General features: G+C 49.4%; 1 protein-coding gene and 1 long non-coding RNA gene across 4 annotated transcripts in view; one reads left to right on the top strand and one right to left on the bottom strand.

The window, feature by feature from the left end:
* The window catches only part of Galnt9 (polypeptide N-acetylgalactosaminyltransferase 9), a 78,470-nt gene that overhangs the window by 39,230 nt on the left and 22,985 nt on the right, over positions 1–16,255 (top strand). For all 3 annotated transcript variants that reach the window (XM_087578561.1, XM_087578562.1, NM_001122644.1), the window contains 3 exon segments: positions 5,756–5,922; positions 7,345–7,519; positions 13,508–13,705. In XM_087578561.1, coding sequence (XP_087434687.1) covers positions 5,756–5,922; positions 7,345–7,519; positions 13,508–13,705 — 540 coding nt within the window.
* On the bottom strand, positions 13,090–14,481 carry LOC148002382 (uncharacterized). The gene is made up of 2 exons (XR_015634926.1): positions 13,842–14,481; positions 13,090–13,759 (listed from the first exon to the last, which is right to left on the bottom strand). It is a non-coding gene; the product is annotated as an uncharacterized LOC148002382 (long non-coding RNA).

Here is a 16,255-nt window from a genome sequence, read left to right as displayed (position 1 = left end):
TGTGTGTGTGTGTGTGTGTGTGTGTGTGCATAGGTGTGGGTATATTGTAGGGCAGGCTTGTCTCTAGCAACATGGATGGATAGGGGGATGGATGGATGGATGGATGGATGGATGGATGGATGGATGGACGGATGGACGGACTCAGTCTGTGAAAGACAATTTGATACAGGAGGGACCCCTAGTTTCTGGGTCCTTACTCTCTTTTTTCCTCTGGCCATGGGAGGCATTCCTCCCCTGCTTCTTAGATGGCAGTGAGAAGGCAGTAGCACAGGTGGCTACCTAGTTCAGGGTTTTGAACTGCGTGAGCTCTGCTTGGATGAACATGTTTCTCACACATGTGCTCTGCTTGTGTGAGCATGTGTTTCCCAGCAAGGCAGGACTCTGCCGTGAAGCACGGCAGCACCACAGTCCCCAAGGACCTGCCTTCCAAGAATCTTCTCCCCATACAATATTCCCAGAAGTGAGGGCACAGTTTCCAAATGAGAAACTTTCTGTCTGCTGAGGCCCAGCCGGGCATGAGACACCGGTGGCGTTGCTTCGCAACCAGTGGCTCTCGGGGACATGCCGCCACTTTGCTTCTTGACATTCCCTCCGTCATTTTCCCAGGGCGCAAGGGGCAGCCTCGTGCATTTCCATTAGCACCGCTGATCTGGGCGTCTGGGGAGAGATGCTCAGGTGCTTGGCAAGTGCACGGCGCCTGCCATCTCTCAGGCAGGATTCTCCCATCTCCCTGTTGAGTCTCCTTGGCACAGGGTCCCTTTAGTCTACTTCCCAGCCTTGCCCTCGCCCTCCGCATGCCTAACCATGGGTTTGCAGAAGCCCTACTCTGTGCCAGCAATGAGAGGGGACAATGTCCACAGAAAAGCCATGGTGGGCAAACTAGTTGGTTGATTGCTCACGGTTGAGCACACTGCTTGATTTTGCTTGGGGACACTGAGCCCAGGAATGGGAACAAAACAGAGCCACCACATCCTGGTGCATGGCAAGCCAGAAAGACGTTGTGGCTGACCATGAGAAGACCTAAGCTCTGGTTTATTTCCCGTCTGACAGACAGGATGCTGAAGCTGGGAGGGGCCTCTGGCTCCTGTGCACCCTGGGGCTGTGGAGTCATGGTTCATTCTTTTCTTCTCTGAGTCCTGGAGTCTCGAATGGTCCTGAACGTTATCTCAGCACACACATTACTCCAGGGACCCCAAGGTTAGGAGGGGACACAGGGCGATTGAGGCATTACCTCCTGAACAATTTTCACACATGCAGCCCAGATTACCACACCGAGTCTGTATTGTAAGCCATGATTTGTCTGAAGAGGAACAAGGTACCTCCAGGGCACACAAGACATAGCTCTCTGTAATATGCAGTAGTGAGGACATTGTCAGACCCACATCAGTGCCCATAAGGAGAGGGCCAAACTGGGGTGGAATGGGTTCAGCTCTGTGTCATATCTGAGCTTTCAGAATGGGACATAGAAGCTGAGAGATGAGATGGACAGCGAGAGCTCGGGGGTGTGTGAGACAGTGTGAGGCATGAGCCAGCAACTACTCATTTCTGTATTTGTTCAAAGGACTGCATGACACTATCTGTTGTCCCTGTCTGTCTGTCCTTATCTCTGTATTTCCCTCTGTCTCTGTCTTTCTCTCCTTTTGACTCTCTGTTACCTTGTCTTTATCTCTGTGTCTGTGTCTTGTGCCCACATCCCAGCCCAGTGGGATGGTGAATGTAAGAAGAGTCCAGCCTTCCTCAGTGGAGGCAGTAAGCCAAGGCTGGCCCCCATAGACGGAGAGATAGGATCTCTCCCTCTCAACAACCCTTGACGGGCTGAGGGCCAGAGACAGGACATGCCCTCATGATCCAGTCCTTGCCAGTGGAAGGGTCTATGAGGCAAGTGCATGTATCTGTGGACAACTCCATGGACTTCCAGACAACTAACCCAGAAACAGAAGGAGAATTGGTACAGTCCATCCCGGTCCAGCCAGCTACTGCCTCCTGATAGCACATGGCAGGATGATCAGATAGTATTTGTCCTGAATGTCCACCACCAACCTCTCGTGAAGGAGTAGGAAAGAAGACCCTGACAGAGGACATGGATGAGGAAAACAGCCATGAGGTCTGTGTGCTGGGTGAGTGTTGTATATATTTGTCCTCAGAGCAAACCAACCACCATCCCATGTGCAGAAGATCATCTCAGCTGGGCTTCTTGACTGTTTACATCTGCTCATAGAGAGGTAGGAGTGATTACAAGATGGCCACCTGAGTATCTAGTGTCTCCCTACCACCTGTTGGTATGCAGAGATTCCACGTGGCCCCAGGAAGAGGCTAGAGTCTATAGGCCAGAGAAGACTGAGAGAGGCTTCTTCTGAGGCTGTGGGGAAATCAACATCCCTGCTGATGACTTTCCGGTGTGGCCTTTTGAGAGTAGGGATCACAGCCCTGTAGATAAGCTGTGCTCTGTAAGGAAACCCAGCTGGTTCCCCAGGGTGAACTTCCGTGGAATTGTGCCTGTTTGTTGTTGGGACCTGAGGAGGAGAAATAGACTTTATTTACATCCTGCATCTTCTCTTTGGGAAGGGGCTTCAGCAGCAATAAGAGTAAATGATGGGCAAGGACTCTAACGATGGACCCAGCGACAGCTACACAATTTCTTGGTGCAGGAAACATTTAAACTCCTCCCGCATGGGGTCCCTTCTGGGTGGCTGCAAGTCCGCTAATGTTTTCTCCATTTTACATGCTTTGCAAGTTCATGGAAATCATGCATTCAACTTTCTCCTTCCACGAATAAATGGACCCAGGTCGTCTTGTCAGGAAGCGTTTGTCTGAGTGATGAAATCTGCATAGCTAAGCGCACGCAGCCCATATCAATGTGGCGCTGCTGCAAGGTATTTGTCCCTTGAAAGTCACACAGGCGGCTGGGGATGTATGCAGCCTGGCCATGAGGGCGGTGACTACTCTGGGGAGGCTGGGTCCTTAACCATGCTGTGTACGGGGTGTCCCTTCCCTGCTCTGCTCCTGACCCAGATGGTTTGGGTTTGAATCCCCGCAGCTGAGAGAATGCGTCCTCGTCTCCAACAGGGGAAGACTGAGCCTGTAAAGAGTAACAGTGAGCAAATGCGGTCCCTGTTCTCAAATGACACAAGAGCCCCTTGACTCTAACTCTCGGTCTGAATGTGGAATGAACATTGCTGCTCTTGGTGTCACAGGCTGAGCTGCGTTCCCTGAATTCGCTTTGAAACATTAACCTACAGGACTTCATATGCTCACCTGGAGGCAGAGTTACTATGATCGTGATTAGTGAAGGACAGACCCCTGACCCCCCCAAAAAAAATCCCATTTAAAGAGAAGGAAGCAGGGGCTGGAGAGACGGCTCAGTCGTTAAGAGCACTGACTGCTCTTCCAGAGGTCCTGAGTTCAAAGCCCCAGCAACCACATGGTGGCTCACAACCATCGGTTATGGGATCTGGCGCCCTCTTCTGGTGTGTCTGAAGATAGCAACAGTGTACTCACACATAATAAATAAATTAATTCTTTTTTTAAAAAAGAGGAGGCAGAGGTCGGGTAGGAGACTGCCTGTTGTGCACCCCTGTGATTTTTCTCATATATAATAAACATTATTAATGTATTAATATATAAATATATTATTTATTTGTGGGTTGACTCACATGCCACAGCACATGTCTGGGAGTCAGAGGACAACTTGTAAAAACCATTTCTTCCCTTTCGCTCTGTGGGTCTTAGGGACTGAAGTCAGGTGGTCAGATTTGGCGAGCACCTCTAGATGCTGAGCTTTGGAACACATGGGAACGTGCCCTGGAGGCACTAGGGAGATGTTGTGTGATTCCTGTCATCTCCTATCTCCCTAGCTAGGGAGAACCTAGGGGAACCCCTAGCTCCCCTCCAGTCTTCCCCCCACCCCTTGGTGACAGTTTTGTCTCCCACAGTATTATCTACCCTTATGTTCAGTATTGTCATGCCATGCCCCCCACACACACTCCTGCTTCCAAAGGGGTTGGGTGGTACCCACCCAGCACATCTCTTCTGTAGCATCCTGTATCACACAAAGGTAGGTGTGTTTAAGTTTAAACGGCTTTCCCGTTAGGAAGGAAACCTTGTTTACTTCTGTGAAGAGTCTTAACAGCTTTCCGTGGGTTCTGTCCCTTGCTTCACCTAATTTCCTGATTTTTCTTTCTTCTTTCATCCGGTGCTGTTTTGAGATAGGATCTCGGTCTAGCCCGGATTGGTTTGGCTAGCCTCAAACTCACAGCGATCCTCCTGCCTCATCCTCCTGAGAACTGGGATTACCAGTGTAAACCGCCTGACTTCCCTCGCTCCTTCACTTTCTTATTTGGATTTTATTTCATGTTTATGGGTGATCTACCTGTATAAATGCATTTATGTCTGTGTGCCACATGCATTTCTCATGTTGGCCAGAAGGGGGCATCAGATCCCCTGGAACTGGAGTTAGGGGAAGGTAGTGAGCCACCATGTGGGTGTTGGGAATCAAACCTGGGTCCTCCGGAAAAGCAGATAGTGCTCTTAACAACCCTCTCTGTAGCCCCTGAGTTGGGTTTTTGTTTGTTTGTTTGTTTGTTTGTTTGTTTGTTTTTTGTTTTTATTGTTGTTATTCTGAGGCAGAATATTAAGCATACCAGTATCTTAGGGTGTGATAAACCACCAAGACCAAAAGTAACTTGGGGAAAGGTTTATTTCATTTTAAGTTTCCAGGTAATGGCTCAGTGGAAGACTGAGGCAGGAACTCAAGCAGGACAGAGACCTGGAGGTACAAACTGATGCAGAGGCCACAGAGGGGTGCTGCTTACTGGCTTGCGCCTCATGGCTTCTTGACTTGCTTTGCTATACAGTCCAGGACCACCAGCCCAGGGACGGCCCCACCCATAGTGATCTGGGTCCTCTCACATCAATAATTAATCAGGTCAATATCCCATGGCCTTGCCTAGAGGCCAGGCTCATGGAGATCTGTTCACCATTATGGTTCTCTAGCTTGTGTCAAGTTAACATAAAACTAGCCTGCACGCTCAGGTTGGGTAGACCTTGAATTCCCGATCCTTCTGCCTCTGCCCTTGGGTCTTGTTTGTCACACCCTTGTGTATTTGTCAGCTGTGTTTGCTTCTGTTTGAAACATGACTTCCCCCGCTCAACCACAGAGTCAAGGTTCTCCCAGTTTTGCCCTTTCCTCTCACTCCCATAGGCTTCCTCCCTGTGTCTTTCATGCTGGACTCTTGCTACTCCAGCACATTTGTTCACAACAACCAGGTGGTTTCTGCATACTTCCCCCAGTTCAGGGGAACTTGATAGACAGTGCACCGAGCTCACTGTTCATGGCCTGAACAGTGATATTGTCTGCCTGGCTGGATCTCAGATAGTAGGTGCTCAGGATATCTAGAGACTACAACCTGTTCTTCCTGCTCTGAGACTATGAACAACCCTGGAACTGTACTGAGAGTGGGCAGCACAGCTCCCTCAAATAGACCTCATGAACCTCCATCCTCTAACCCTAACCCTAACCCTAACCCATTAAGCATCCTGTGATATAAAAGGCTTAAAGTGGGTGGGCACAGGCTGTGTGAGAAGCTACAGCTTCCAAAGGTTGGCTCCTTATAGCATTTCTTGGTTTCCAGTGACTGCCTTGTCTCTGCCCTTCTGCTGGCTTCAGGGTCTAGAACCTGCCAGGTTGACCTCCCACAGTGACCACCGCAGTCCCAGCTTCCCACTGCACCCCTGGTGACCACCATGCCTCCCACAGGTGCCGACAGATAACGTATTCTGAAGACCTGCCCCAGATCTCTGTGGTCTTCATCTTTGTCAACGAGGCACTTTCAGTCATCCTGCGTTCTGTACACAGTGTGGTCAACCACACACCGTCCCAGCTCCTGAAGGAAATCATCCTGGTGGATGACAATAGCGACAATGGTGAGTGGCTGTCCATTGATATTGAGGGTATCCATGCTGGGCAAGCACGTGGCTTTGATGCCTTAAGAGTAGTGCTGTCAAGCTCTGCATCTGTGGGCCAGCTCTCGGTGGCTTGAAACCATAGAGTTGAGTCACTAAGTTGACAGGCAACAGCTTGGAGGTGCAGCCCGGGAAAGCACCTTGCCCAGTGACATCCCATCTTCAGCTGCTGCACCAATACACTGGGCTCTGGGCCTGTGACCCTTTCCTCTCTTGTGTTATTGTCACACAGTCCTCTATGCTCCTTCCTCTCGAGGCCCCTACCAATGGTTACTTTACAGATTGCCAGGAGGAAGTGTCTAACAAAATCAACGTAAGGAAGAGCCTGTTTTGGTTCAGTTTGAGGGTGTGGTGCATCCTGATGGGGCTGGCATGGCAGAAGGCAGAGAGGGCAGCTAGCCACATCCACATTCAGAAGACAGAGAAGATTGATGCCAGCGCTCAGTTAATCTCTCCTGTTTTTAGTCTAGGACTCCATGGGTGGTGCCGTCCATGGTTAGAATGGGCCTCCCACCTCTATTAACCCAATCTAGAAACTTCCTTATTTACCATTTTAACCATTTTCAGGCTTGTGGTTCAATGATATCGAGGACATCCATGTTGGGCAACTGCCATCTCTACCTCAGAACTGTCGGTGTGTGTGGGGGGGTGTCTTTTGAGCCTCATTCTGTAACCCAGGCTAGCTTGGGGCTCATTACATAGCCTAGGACGATCCCAGACTTACAGAGATCCTCCTGCCTCACCTGCTTGAGTTCTGGGATCACAGGCATAGGCCACCATGCTGTGACCACAGAATTCTTTCGTCATCCCAAACTGGACATGCTCTCATGGAAACCAGTTGTTCAACTGCCCCAGTGGCCAGCACCTTCCTACTGCCCCTCCGTGGATTCGACACCTATAGACGTGTCAAAAAGACAACCAAACCACACTGTCTGTTAGTGTCTGGTATGTGTCACTTTATACTGTGTCACAGTCCCTCCATATTGCAAAGAGAGTGTCCTATCTCATCATCACCAAGTGACTCCCTTGTGTGGAGGGACCTTGCTGGCTGCTTCCTCATCTGCACAGGAGTTCATTCCTGTGTGTAAAGATCTGGCTGACCATACCCTCTTCTGCACAAGGTCTTCATTCTTGCTTGTAGCTCAACTGCGGGTCCTGCTGCCTATGCTGCGTTTATCACTTTGACCTGAGTTGTTCTTATTTTTGTCACCTTTGTTACTTTGTCCATATTCACAGGACGGGGGGGCCCTGTGTAGTATTTTGGATATCACCCAACCCAGTACTTTTTGAAACTCCAGTTTGGGAGCAGGGCTCAAACATCCCAGACACAGCTCAGGCTCTTGCCAGCGCAGCATGCTAACAAACTGTATCTTTCCCATTCAGTGGAACTCAAGTTCAATCTGGACCAGTATGTTCACAAAAGGTACCCAGGCCTCGTGAAGGTTGTGCGTAACAGCCGTCGGGAAGGCCTGATCCGTGCCCGGCTGCAGGGGTGGAAGGTGGCCACGGCTCCCATCGTTGGCTTCTTTGATGCCCACGTGGAGTTCAACACTGGCTGGTAAGGGCTGGGGTGTGTGAGCATCCTGTGTGGATTCAGATCAGACGGCATATAAGGCTGGGTGGGGGCTGTGGCTCTGGAGGTTTCTAGAGATGGTCTAGGCTGTTAGCTGTTTGGCATAAGAGGAAGTATTTTATTGACCTTGTGGGAAATTCTAGATCTAGGAACTACTTTTTAATTCAGGGAAAGGATTGGTTTCAAATGAGAAACCAATGGGAGGGCCCTGTGGCCAGGAGGTGAAGAAGCATCCCCATCTCGTGGTCATAAGCCAGCAGGTATGCACAATATCCATTACAGGAGCAATCTATCTGTCCTTCTGGTGTGGATTGGGATCCTGTGGTCTGTGGAGGCAGGAACCTTAGACCAGAGCAGGCCTTTATAAGACCAAGACATCCACAAGGGCTGAGTGGTCCAGCATCTCTGTCCTGGGATTTCTCATATTCATTCAGCAAAGAATGCTTTAAGAACAGTGTCTTTTGTCCAGCAAGTGACACATCCCAAAGAAGCAATGTTGGAGGCTTTGGGCCAGAGTTGGTTCCTTGACCCATGCTGCTATGAAAGAGCTTGTTCCTCCTCCTGACCCTGGGCAGCTTTGCTTCAGTGATGCCTTCCTCTGGTGGCCAGGGTCCCTGGCTATTAATCTATGTGGGCTGTGCTGTACCTGTGGGTATGGCTGGCAGAGGTCTCCTATGGTCTTTGTTTCTCATATGGAGAAAGGGCATTCGAATCCCTACTTGTGGCTCTGCTCTGGGACTCAGTCTCTGTGCTCGTCAAGATCACAGAGTGGTATCTGCCATTGCATATATGCACGTCACATGAGCATCTGGGACCATAAGCCAAGTTGCCAAGACCACTTTAGGGCAAGGTGTTGTGAGAAGTGAGAGTGGGTACCAGAGGGTTCAGAGAATGAGGGGGGGGGTTGCAGAGGGAAGGTGGCCTGGAATAGTACTGCCCTGGGGCCACCACCACCAAAGCTCCTCGCTAGCTGCTGAAGATAGTCCTCTGCCAACTCAGGCAGTCTGATCAAGGTGCTTTGGGACTGGTCCCTCTGAGGGTCTAGAGAGGGTCTTGCCCTCTCTCAGCTCCTGGTGGCCAGATGTCCCTTGATGTGTGGCTGCATTACTCTGCTGGCTTCCACATGGCATTCTGTCCCTTGTTAGAACCCTCGTCAGTGGCTCTACCAGGAAGTCCCTGTGCCAAACCTGAGCCTTAGAGCTTCTCAGGGTCCACAGTTGTGATGGTTTGTATATGCTTGGCCCAGAGACTGGCACCATTAGGAGGTGTGGCCTTATTGGAGTAGATGTGTCATTGTGGGTGTGAGCTTCCCTTGTCCTAGCTGCCTGGAAGTCAGTATTCTGCTAGCAGCCTTTATTCAGATGAAGATGTAGAACTCTGTTCCTCCTGCACCATGCCTGCCTGGATGCTTCCCTGCTCCTGCCTTGATGATAATGGGCTGAAGCTCTGAATCTGTAAGCCAGCCCCAATTACATGTCATCCTTATAAGAGTTGCCTTGGGGGGTTGGGGATTTAGCTCAGTAGTAGAGCGCTTGCCTAGGAAGCACAAGACCCTGGGTTCGGTCCCCAGCTCCGAAAAAAAAGAACCAAAAAAAAAAAAAAAAAAGAGTTGCCTTGGTCATGGTGTCTGTTCACAGCAGTAAAACCCTAACTAAGACATAAGTTGGTACCAGGAGTTGGGTATTTCTGTGATATGCCTGACCATGCTTCTGTTTGGAAGAATGTAGATTTGGAGGCTTCAGATTTGGAAGGCAGTGGAAAGCTTTAATGTGGAAGACTTTGTTACTGAGAGTGATTCGAATTGTGTGGACCTGGCCCAAGAGGTTTTAGAGAATTTTAGTGTCTGAAGTGGTTGTTTTTTTTTTTTTTTTGTTTTTTTTTTTTTTGTGCTTCAGTGAAGAATGTGGCTGCTTTTTGCCATTATCTGAGGAGTTTGCCTAAGGCTAAGGTGAAGAGACTCAGATTAATTGCATTGACAAAGGAAGTCTCAGAAACACTCATCCTAGACTTAGTTCTCTGGTTAAGTTTCATGAAGAGAATTTTAAACAAGCACAGCAAGCTGAGAAAGGAAAAATATAAAATATATGGTTCAAGTATTAAAGGAGCACCAGGAAATGAAATGGAGCAGAATCCTGTGTTCAAGGACATTAAATTGAATTAAGGGAGTAGTGACCTTGGGCAAGTTCCAACCCAGCTAAGTGTAGTTCCAGGCATAGTAATATAGGCCTTTAATCCCAGGAGGCAAAGGCAAGCAGTTTTCTGAGTTCAAGGCCAGCCTAAGACAGAGCAGGTTCTAGGTGAAGAAAAGCTTAATTCCCAGTGTGGCGGTACACACCTTTAATCCCAGCATTCAGGAGATAGTCATGCAGCTCTCTGAGTCCAAGGTCAATCTACAGAGCAAGTTCTAGGTCAGTCAAGCTTAGGCAGTGAAGGAGTTGAAAAACAGAAAGTGATAATGTAACAGAAAAAGGGGGCCATGTACCAGCCCCAGCAAGCAGCAGAAATTGGCAGCTTCAGCCATTTGAGTCTGGTTTTAGAGTCAAGAATAGAAGGGACTACTGGAACAATTGACGCTGGTGAGATGGAGCTAAGAAATTAGCAGTGATTAAGAAGAGGCCCACATCACTAAGGTGAAATCTTCTAGGAAGTGTTTTCTGAGAGCACAGAGAAGCTGTGTTTCAGAGATAGCAAGGTTGTACCTCATGTTGTGGCTGGACTTGGATAGTGTGTAAGAGTCACCCAGGTGGTACTGGTTTTGAAGGCATGAAGGGGTCATGAAGAGCAGCTGAGGCTGGGCACTGTGAGAGGCCATGGAAGGCCATTGGTGAAAGTACAGCCTCAGTTGTAGTTGGCAATCCAGAACTGAAGGGGTCATGCAAAGGATTTGAGGCTTGGCGCCATGAAGAGAGCCTATGAGAGACTATTGGTGAAGCCCAGTTGCAGCAGAAGACCCTGTTGTATTGGAGATGCCAGTACCATGGGATGATGACCAAGAACAGCAGCAGCAGTGGAGTGGATCAACCTGAGCTTAGAGTGCTACAGAGGACAGAGCTGGAGAAGTGAGGCCAGCCCTTGGAGGAGCCCAGAATATCATGTGTGTATCCCAGACATTGAAACAAGAAGCTGTAACACTGAAGTTGCCTTGGAGACCCCAAGATGTTCAAGATGCCAGAGGAAACTGCTAACAGGGAGTAGAACCAGCCCAGGAGAAAGACATTTGTTGCAGTCAACAGAGATGAAAAAGGAGTTGTAGATCTGAAGAACGCTTTGACATCAGACGTGGAGATGGCGGAGTTTGGAGTTTGCCCAGCTGGTTCCCTGTCTTTGCTTTGGGGATTACAGTTCAGTGATCTTTGAACTTTGGATTTTTAACATTGTTGAGACTGTTATAGACTACGGGGGCTTTGTAAATTGAACTAAATGTATTTTTCATTATGCTATGTTTAGGTATGGCCCCCATAGCATTAGGAGGTGTGGCCTTGTTGGAGTAGGCGTGTCACTGTGGGCGTGGGCCTTGAGACCCTCATCCTAGCTGCCTGGAAGACAGTCTTCTGCTAGAGCAGCCTTCCCATGAAGATGTAGAAGTCTCAGTTGCACCAGGCCTGCCTGGATGCTGCCCTGCTCACACCTTGATGATAATGGACTGAACCTCTAAACCTCTAAGCCAACCTCAATTAAACGTCATCAGCAGTAAAACCCTAAGTCCACCCAGGCCAGGTCACCATGGAACATCCAGTCGTCCCATTTTCAAGAGAAATGAAAACTCAGAATTTTGTACCACTTCTTAAAAATATTTTAAAAAAATATTAGGCCACCCTTTTTAAAAATATTTATTTTATGTATATGAGTGCTTTACCTGCATGTACACCTGCAGACGAGAAGAGAGCATCAGATCCCATTATAAATGATTGTGAGCCACCATTTGATTGTTGGGAACTGACCATAGACCTTTGGAAGAACAGACAGTGCTCTTAACCACTGATCCGTCTCTCCAGCCCTTCTCCCACCTGTTAAAAGGAAATTTAAGTTGTTTTTCATTTATTGTGAGCATATACACACTAGCATGACATAGTGTATGTGTGGAGATCGGAACACAACTTAGAGGGATCAATTCTACCTTGTGGGTCCCAGGAATCGAATCCAGGCTTGGCAGCAAGCTCCTCTCCCCTCTGAGCCATCTCGCTAGCCCACCAACTCATTTTTTAAGTAGAGACGTTTGTTATGGTGTCAACCTGGGAGTTGGGGGCCTGAGAGCTACAGAGGGGCTCACTGCACAAATGTGTGGAACTATCCACCCGTGTGTGGTCCCAGAATCCCTGAGGGTCCCCAGGTACTGAGGGTTTCAGGATATCTCTTAGCTCTTGGTGGTGGAGCAGCATTTCCTGATTCACCCCGGTTTGGCCTGTCTGACAGGCATGGCATGGAAGCAGCTTCTCTTGTTTGGCTACCATGATGCCCCAACTCTCTCACCTACTCTACAACTACAACTTGGTTGGTTATGTTCAGCAGGCATTTGGCAGACCCACCTCCTTCTGCTCACCACACTCCCATGCCTCCCTCCTCTGCCGCAGTGGCGCAGCTCTTCTTTTTTTCACCTTTCCATCACCTCCTCAAATCCTATACCATCAATCCTGTGTCACCAGCTACCCTCCCACTAGAGTCACCTTGTACTGTGGTGTGCGTTGTGCACTGTACAACAGCCAACAATGTCCACCATCAGCTCCCTGAGTATGGTAGGCGCTTGGGAGAGCTGAATTTATCAGTCAGATGCAATTTTTTTAACCTACACAATTCTTATTTTCATAATTGGAAACCCTGCTTTCTGGAGAAGGCATGGCCTTTATTGCAGATCCTGTGCGTTGGCAGGAACGGCACTTGCAATGTCTCCGGTGGGCTTTGTTTATTCATTGATGAGGAGTTAGGTCAATAGAGGCTCCTGACAGGATAAGGGGATGGGCCCATATTGCCCTCACTCCTCATCCTTCTGTTGCTGTAGCACGACATCCTTGACCCAGAAGTCACCTAACTCTCAGATCTTAGGTGAACCCCAGTTTGGATACAGCCCTCTACCTTGTGGGTAGGTAACATGTCTTTGACCTTGTCCTTGTGGTAGATAATGTCTTTAAAGGTTAGGGCTGTCCCTGTTACCTCCAAGATACTGCACAGGCAACAGCCCAGCTGCTGTCATGGAATGAATACCTGCTACTATGGCCGTTTGCCTCTGCCTTTAGAGGCTCTCTTGCCCTTCTCTCCTATGGCCTCCTGACATGCTCCATCCCCATGCACACTGGGCATGTGTGGCCAGCTGGTAAAGCTGCTCTGTCCCTGTGGACTGTCCGTCCACACTGCCTGGCATCCTCCCACTCAGTACCCAGAGCACTCCACACTGGATATCATCTAGAATGCAGAGCTCACCCCACTCACAGCTTCCTGTTTTCCACAGTACCTTTCCCCTCCCACGCATCCTCTACCCAAGCCTCATCATCTTCCTTCCCTCTAACCACGGTCTGTTGTGTAGGCTGTGCATTGCACACAGTATATGTAAGCGCCACAAGGCATGGATATTTTTTCTTTTTAATTTTATGAATGCAATCTGTTACAATAAGTGTGGCCTACAACAGATCTTCCGTTGACACTTGAAAATGGACATATTTACCACAGATACAGGAATAGAGGGAAGGGTAGGGTTAGGCTAAGAAGTCTCTCTGTATAGCCCCAGGGCCCTACCTGACCCATGGAGAACCTTCAGATGTCCCTGTGCCTAGCACTGACCAGTCAACAGGTTGCAGGCTTGGATCAGGGCAATATTGTGGGTTAGCCATTCCTAGTAGTCCAAGTCTGCCATGACTGGGTCCTGTGCTCAGCTAGATATCAGGCCCAACTGCAGGGTTTGAACTCACGGCCAGTGGGGCTCCTTCCTTGGGTTGTTGATGGTTCGGGAAGGCTCTTGTTCATTGCCAGTTCCTTTCCCAGGGCTGAGCCCGCCCTTGCACGGATCCAGGAGGACCGCCGACGCATCATCCTGCCAGCCATCGACAACATCAAGTACAGCACATTTGAGGTGCAGCAGTACGCCAGCGCTGCCCACGGCTACAACTGGGGCCTGTGGTGCATGTACATCATCCCTCCGCAGGACTGGCTGGACCGAGGTGACGAGTCAGCACCCATCAGGTAAGCCAGGATCAGTGTGAGGGTTGGGAAGTTCCACCAAAGATGGCTCAGGACCTGAGGGAGGATCGTTTGCTTGAAGAAGCCCCAGTCTGCCCCAGACTTAAAAACAAAACAAAACAAAAAAATGTGTCCCTACCTCACAGGAGCAGGGAGTGCCAGGACTACAGAATAGCTCTGGTCAGGGAACATGGACAAGGCTGGCTCAGATCCAACTCTAGAATGACGACCAGGTCGATTAGATTGTGGTCTGGCTGTGTGATCTTGGAAAAAGGAGAGGAGGGAAAAGAGGGAGGCGGGGGGAGGGAGGGAGAAGGAGAGAAGGAGGGAGGGAGGGAGGGAGAAGAAGAGAAGGAGGGAGGGAGGGAGAAGAAGAGAAGGAGGGAGGGAGGGAGGGAGGGAGGGAGAGAGAGAGAGAGAGAGAGAGAGAGAGAGAGACTCTGACTGAGAGACTGAGAGACTAGAATAGCAGCAATGGAAAGGCAGGGTCAGAGACAGACAGACAGATAGTCTGAGTGAGTGACAGACACTGAGACAGAAACAGAAAAGCAAGACAGAGACGGCAACAGAGGGAGACAAAGACTGAAAGGAAAGAGTGAAGGTCAGAGACAAAGACACAGATGGAAACAGAGAGAGACAGAGACAGCGAGAAACGAGACCGAGAGAGACAGAGAGGTGGGAGAGATAAAGACACAGAGACACAGAAAAGCAGATGGCAGCGGAGAGCAGAGGAGGCAGCCACAGTGGAGCCCTGAGTATGGGCGGAGAGGACAGCCCATGGCTGTGAACTGTGTTCAGGAAGGGTAATACCCTGACCTCACATTACCCGGCAGAGCATTTTCTTTCTGTTTGAATTGGTTCATTAAACTCAAGGAGAGGAAGTTCAACCATTTCATAAGATCTGGGAGCCCCACTCATCCAAAAGAATTATGGGCTCTGCCTAACGGGGGTCATGGGAGAGTGTTTTGTGGGAGACCCTGCTGCTACCTGTCATCCTACTGGTTTTGGTGTCACCCCCCACTCAATCAGATTTCTTTCACCTGCCTGCTCCCAGCAGGACAGTCTCTGTAGTTGTCAGGCTCTTCCTCTGGTAAGTCCCATCTCCCACCACACCACCTGATGAGCCCCTGGGAAATCTGCACCCTTACATCTGGTGGCTTGCTCCACTTTCTCCTGGGGACCCGCCTGGGTTCCGGAACTGTCTTTGGAGTAAATGAACACCTCCAGGTCCTACTGGGCCCAGGGTTCTGTTGTGCACCTCGCCCTATCTCCCTGCAGTGTTGTGGGACTTGGTGAGATAACCACCTTGTTATAAAAGTGGCACCTTCTGGCTAGAATACTGCAAGCATCTGTGATCCCTTGGACCAATGGCTCCTGTGGGAGGGTCTCCTGAGGCCTCCTAGGAACTGGTGCACAGCTCGACCCTGTAGACTGAAGAACTAGTTCATTGAAATGCCTTGCTCATCTCCTCTCCACTGGCAAAGAACTATTAGTAGTAAATCCAGAACTCAGCATCGTGAGACGAAATCATTTGGCGAGGAACTGGGGGCGGGGGAGGGGGGAACCAAAGGAAAAAAAAAAAAGCAAACAAAATCATCATCTCAGAGGAAATGGCTTTACAATGCCAAGAATAAGGAGCTTTCAGAGCTGGCAAAGCGCCATCTCCCCAAACCTCTTAGCTCCTCAAGGTTGCTTTCTCGGAGATGGACCAGGGATCTTGGAGTTGCTTGAGCTGCTGCAGTGATTTCCTGGGCAGGGCTCTGGGCTCTGGGCTTTGCAGCGAAACCAGTGCAAGGGAGCCTCTCAAAGCACAAGGCCCACGGATGGGCCCCCAGGGGCTCATTGAAGCAGAGAGTGACAGTCTGAAGGTTATTTTTCTTCATTTGAGATTCATTTCATGATCCCAATTAGTAGCAAGATAAATGCTTCGCGTGTGACATTTTAGAAATCAGAAGAAGTCCGAGGCCCAATGGGAGGCATCTCCCACGGTTTGTGCCAGGCTCTGGATATGCAAGAGACAGAGGGAACAAGCTCGATGGCCTGATTGAGTCTTGAGGGACGTCGATTCCCAAACTCCTTTATTAGAATCGCCCTAGAGCTGTTAACCCTGCTGCCAAAACCCAGCTAACTAATGGGACTGACTCAACAGATATCACATTACAAAAAAAAAAAAAAAAAAGGAAGACTAGTAATACTTTAAGGAGACGGGACACACAGAAGCTTGTGCCTGTCTGGTGGAAGCCGCTTTGGAGAACTGCCTCCTGTAAAGACGTAGGAACTTCCTGTACCATCCGGACGTTCTATTCCTGGCAAGTTTTTTTTTTTTTTTTCAAAATGAATGAACACACAGCCCACAAAAAGGCTTATATACAAGTGTTTGCAATGATAATTTTTAAAATGCTCACTGTAGGAACAAGCCAAGTGTTTTGACCCGGTGAGTCCTGGAAGACATGGCCTCCCTTATTCTGGAGGACGGGGATTCATGGAGGAGAGGATCCTGACAGACATCCTCTCCCTCGTGGATTTGCCATTGGGGGTGGTTTGATACGTCTG

The sequence above is a fragment of the Rattus norvegicus genome, chromosome 12, assembly GCF_021556685.1.
Source record: "Rattus norvegicus strain SHRSP/BbbUtx chromosome 12, alternate assembly SHRSP_T2T, whole genome shotgun sequence".
In the NCBI taxonomy this organism is placed as follows: domain Eukaryota; kingdom Metazoa; phylum Chordata; class Mammalia; order Rodentia; family Muridae; genus Rattus; species Rattus norvegicus.
This window is presented reverse-complemented; position numbering and strand designations above follow the sequence as displayed.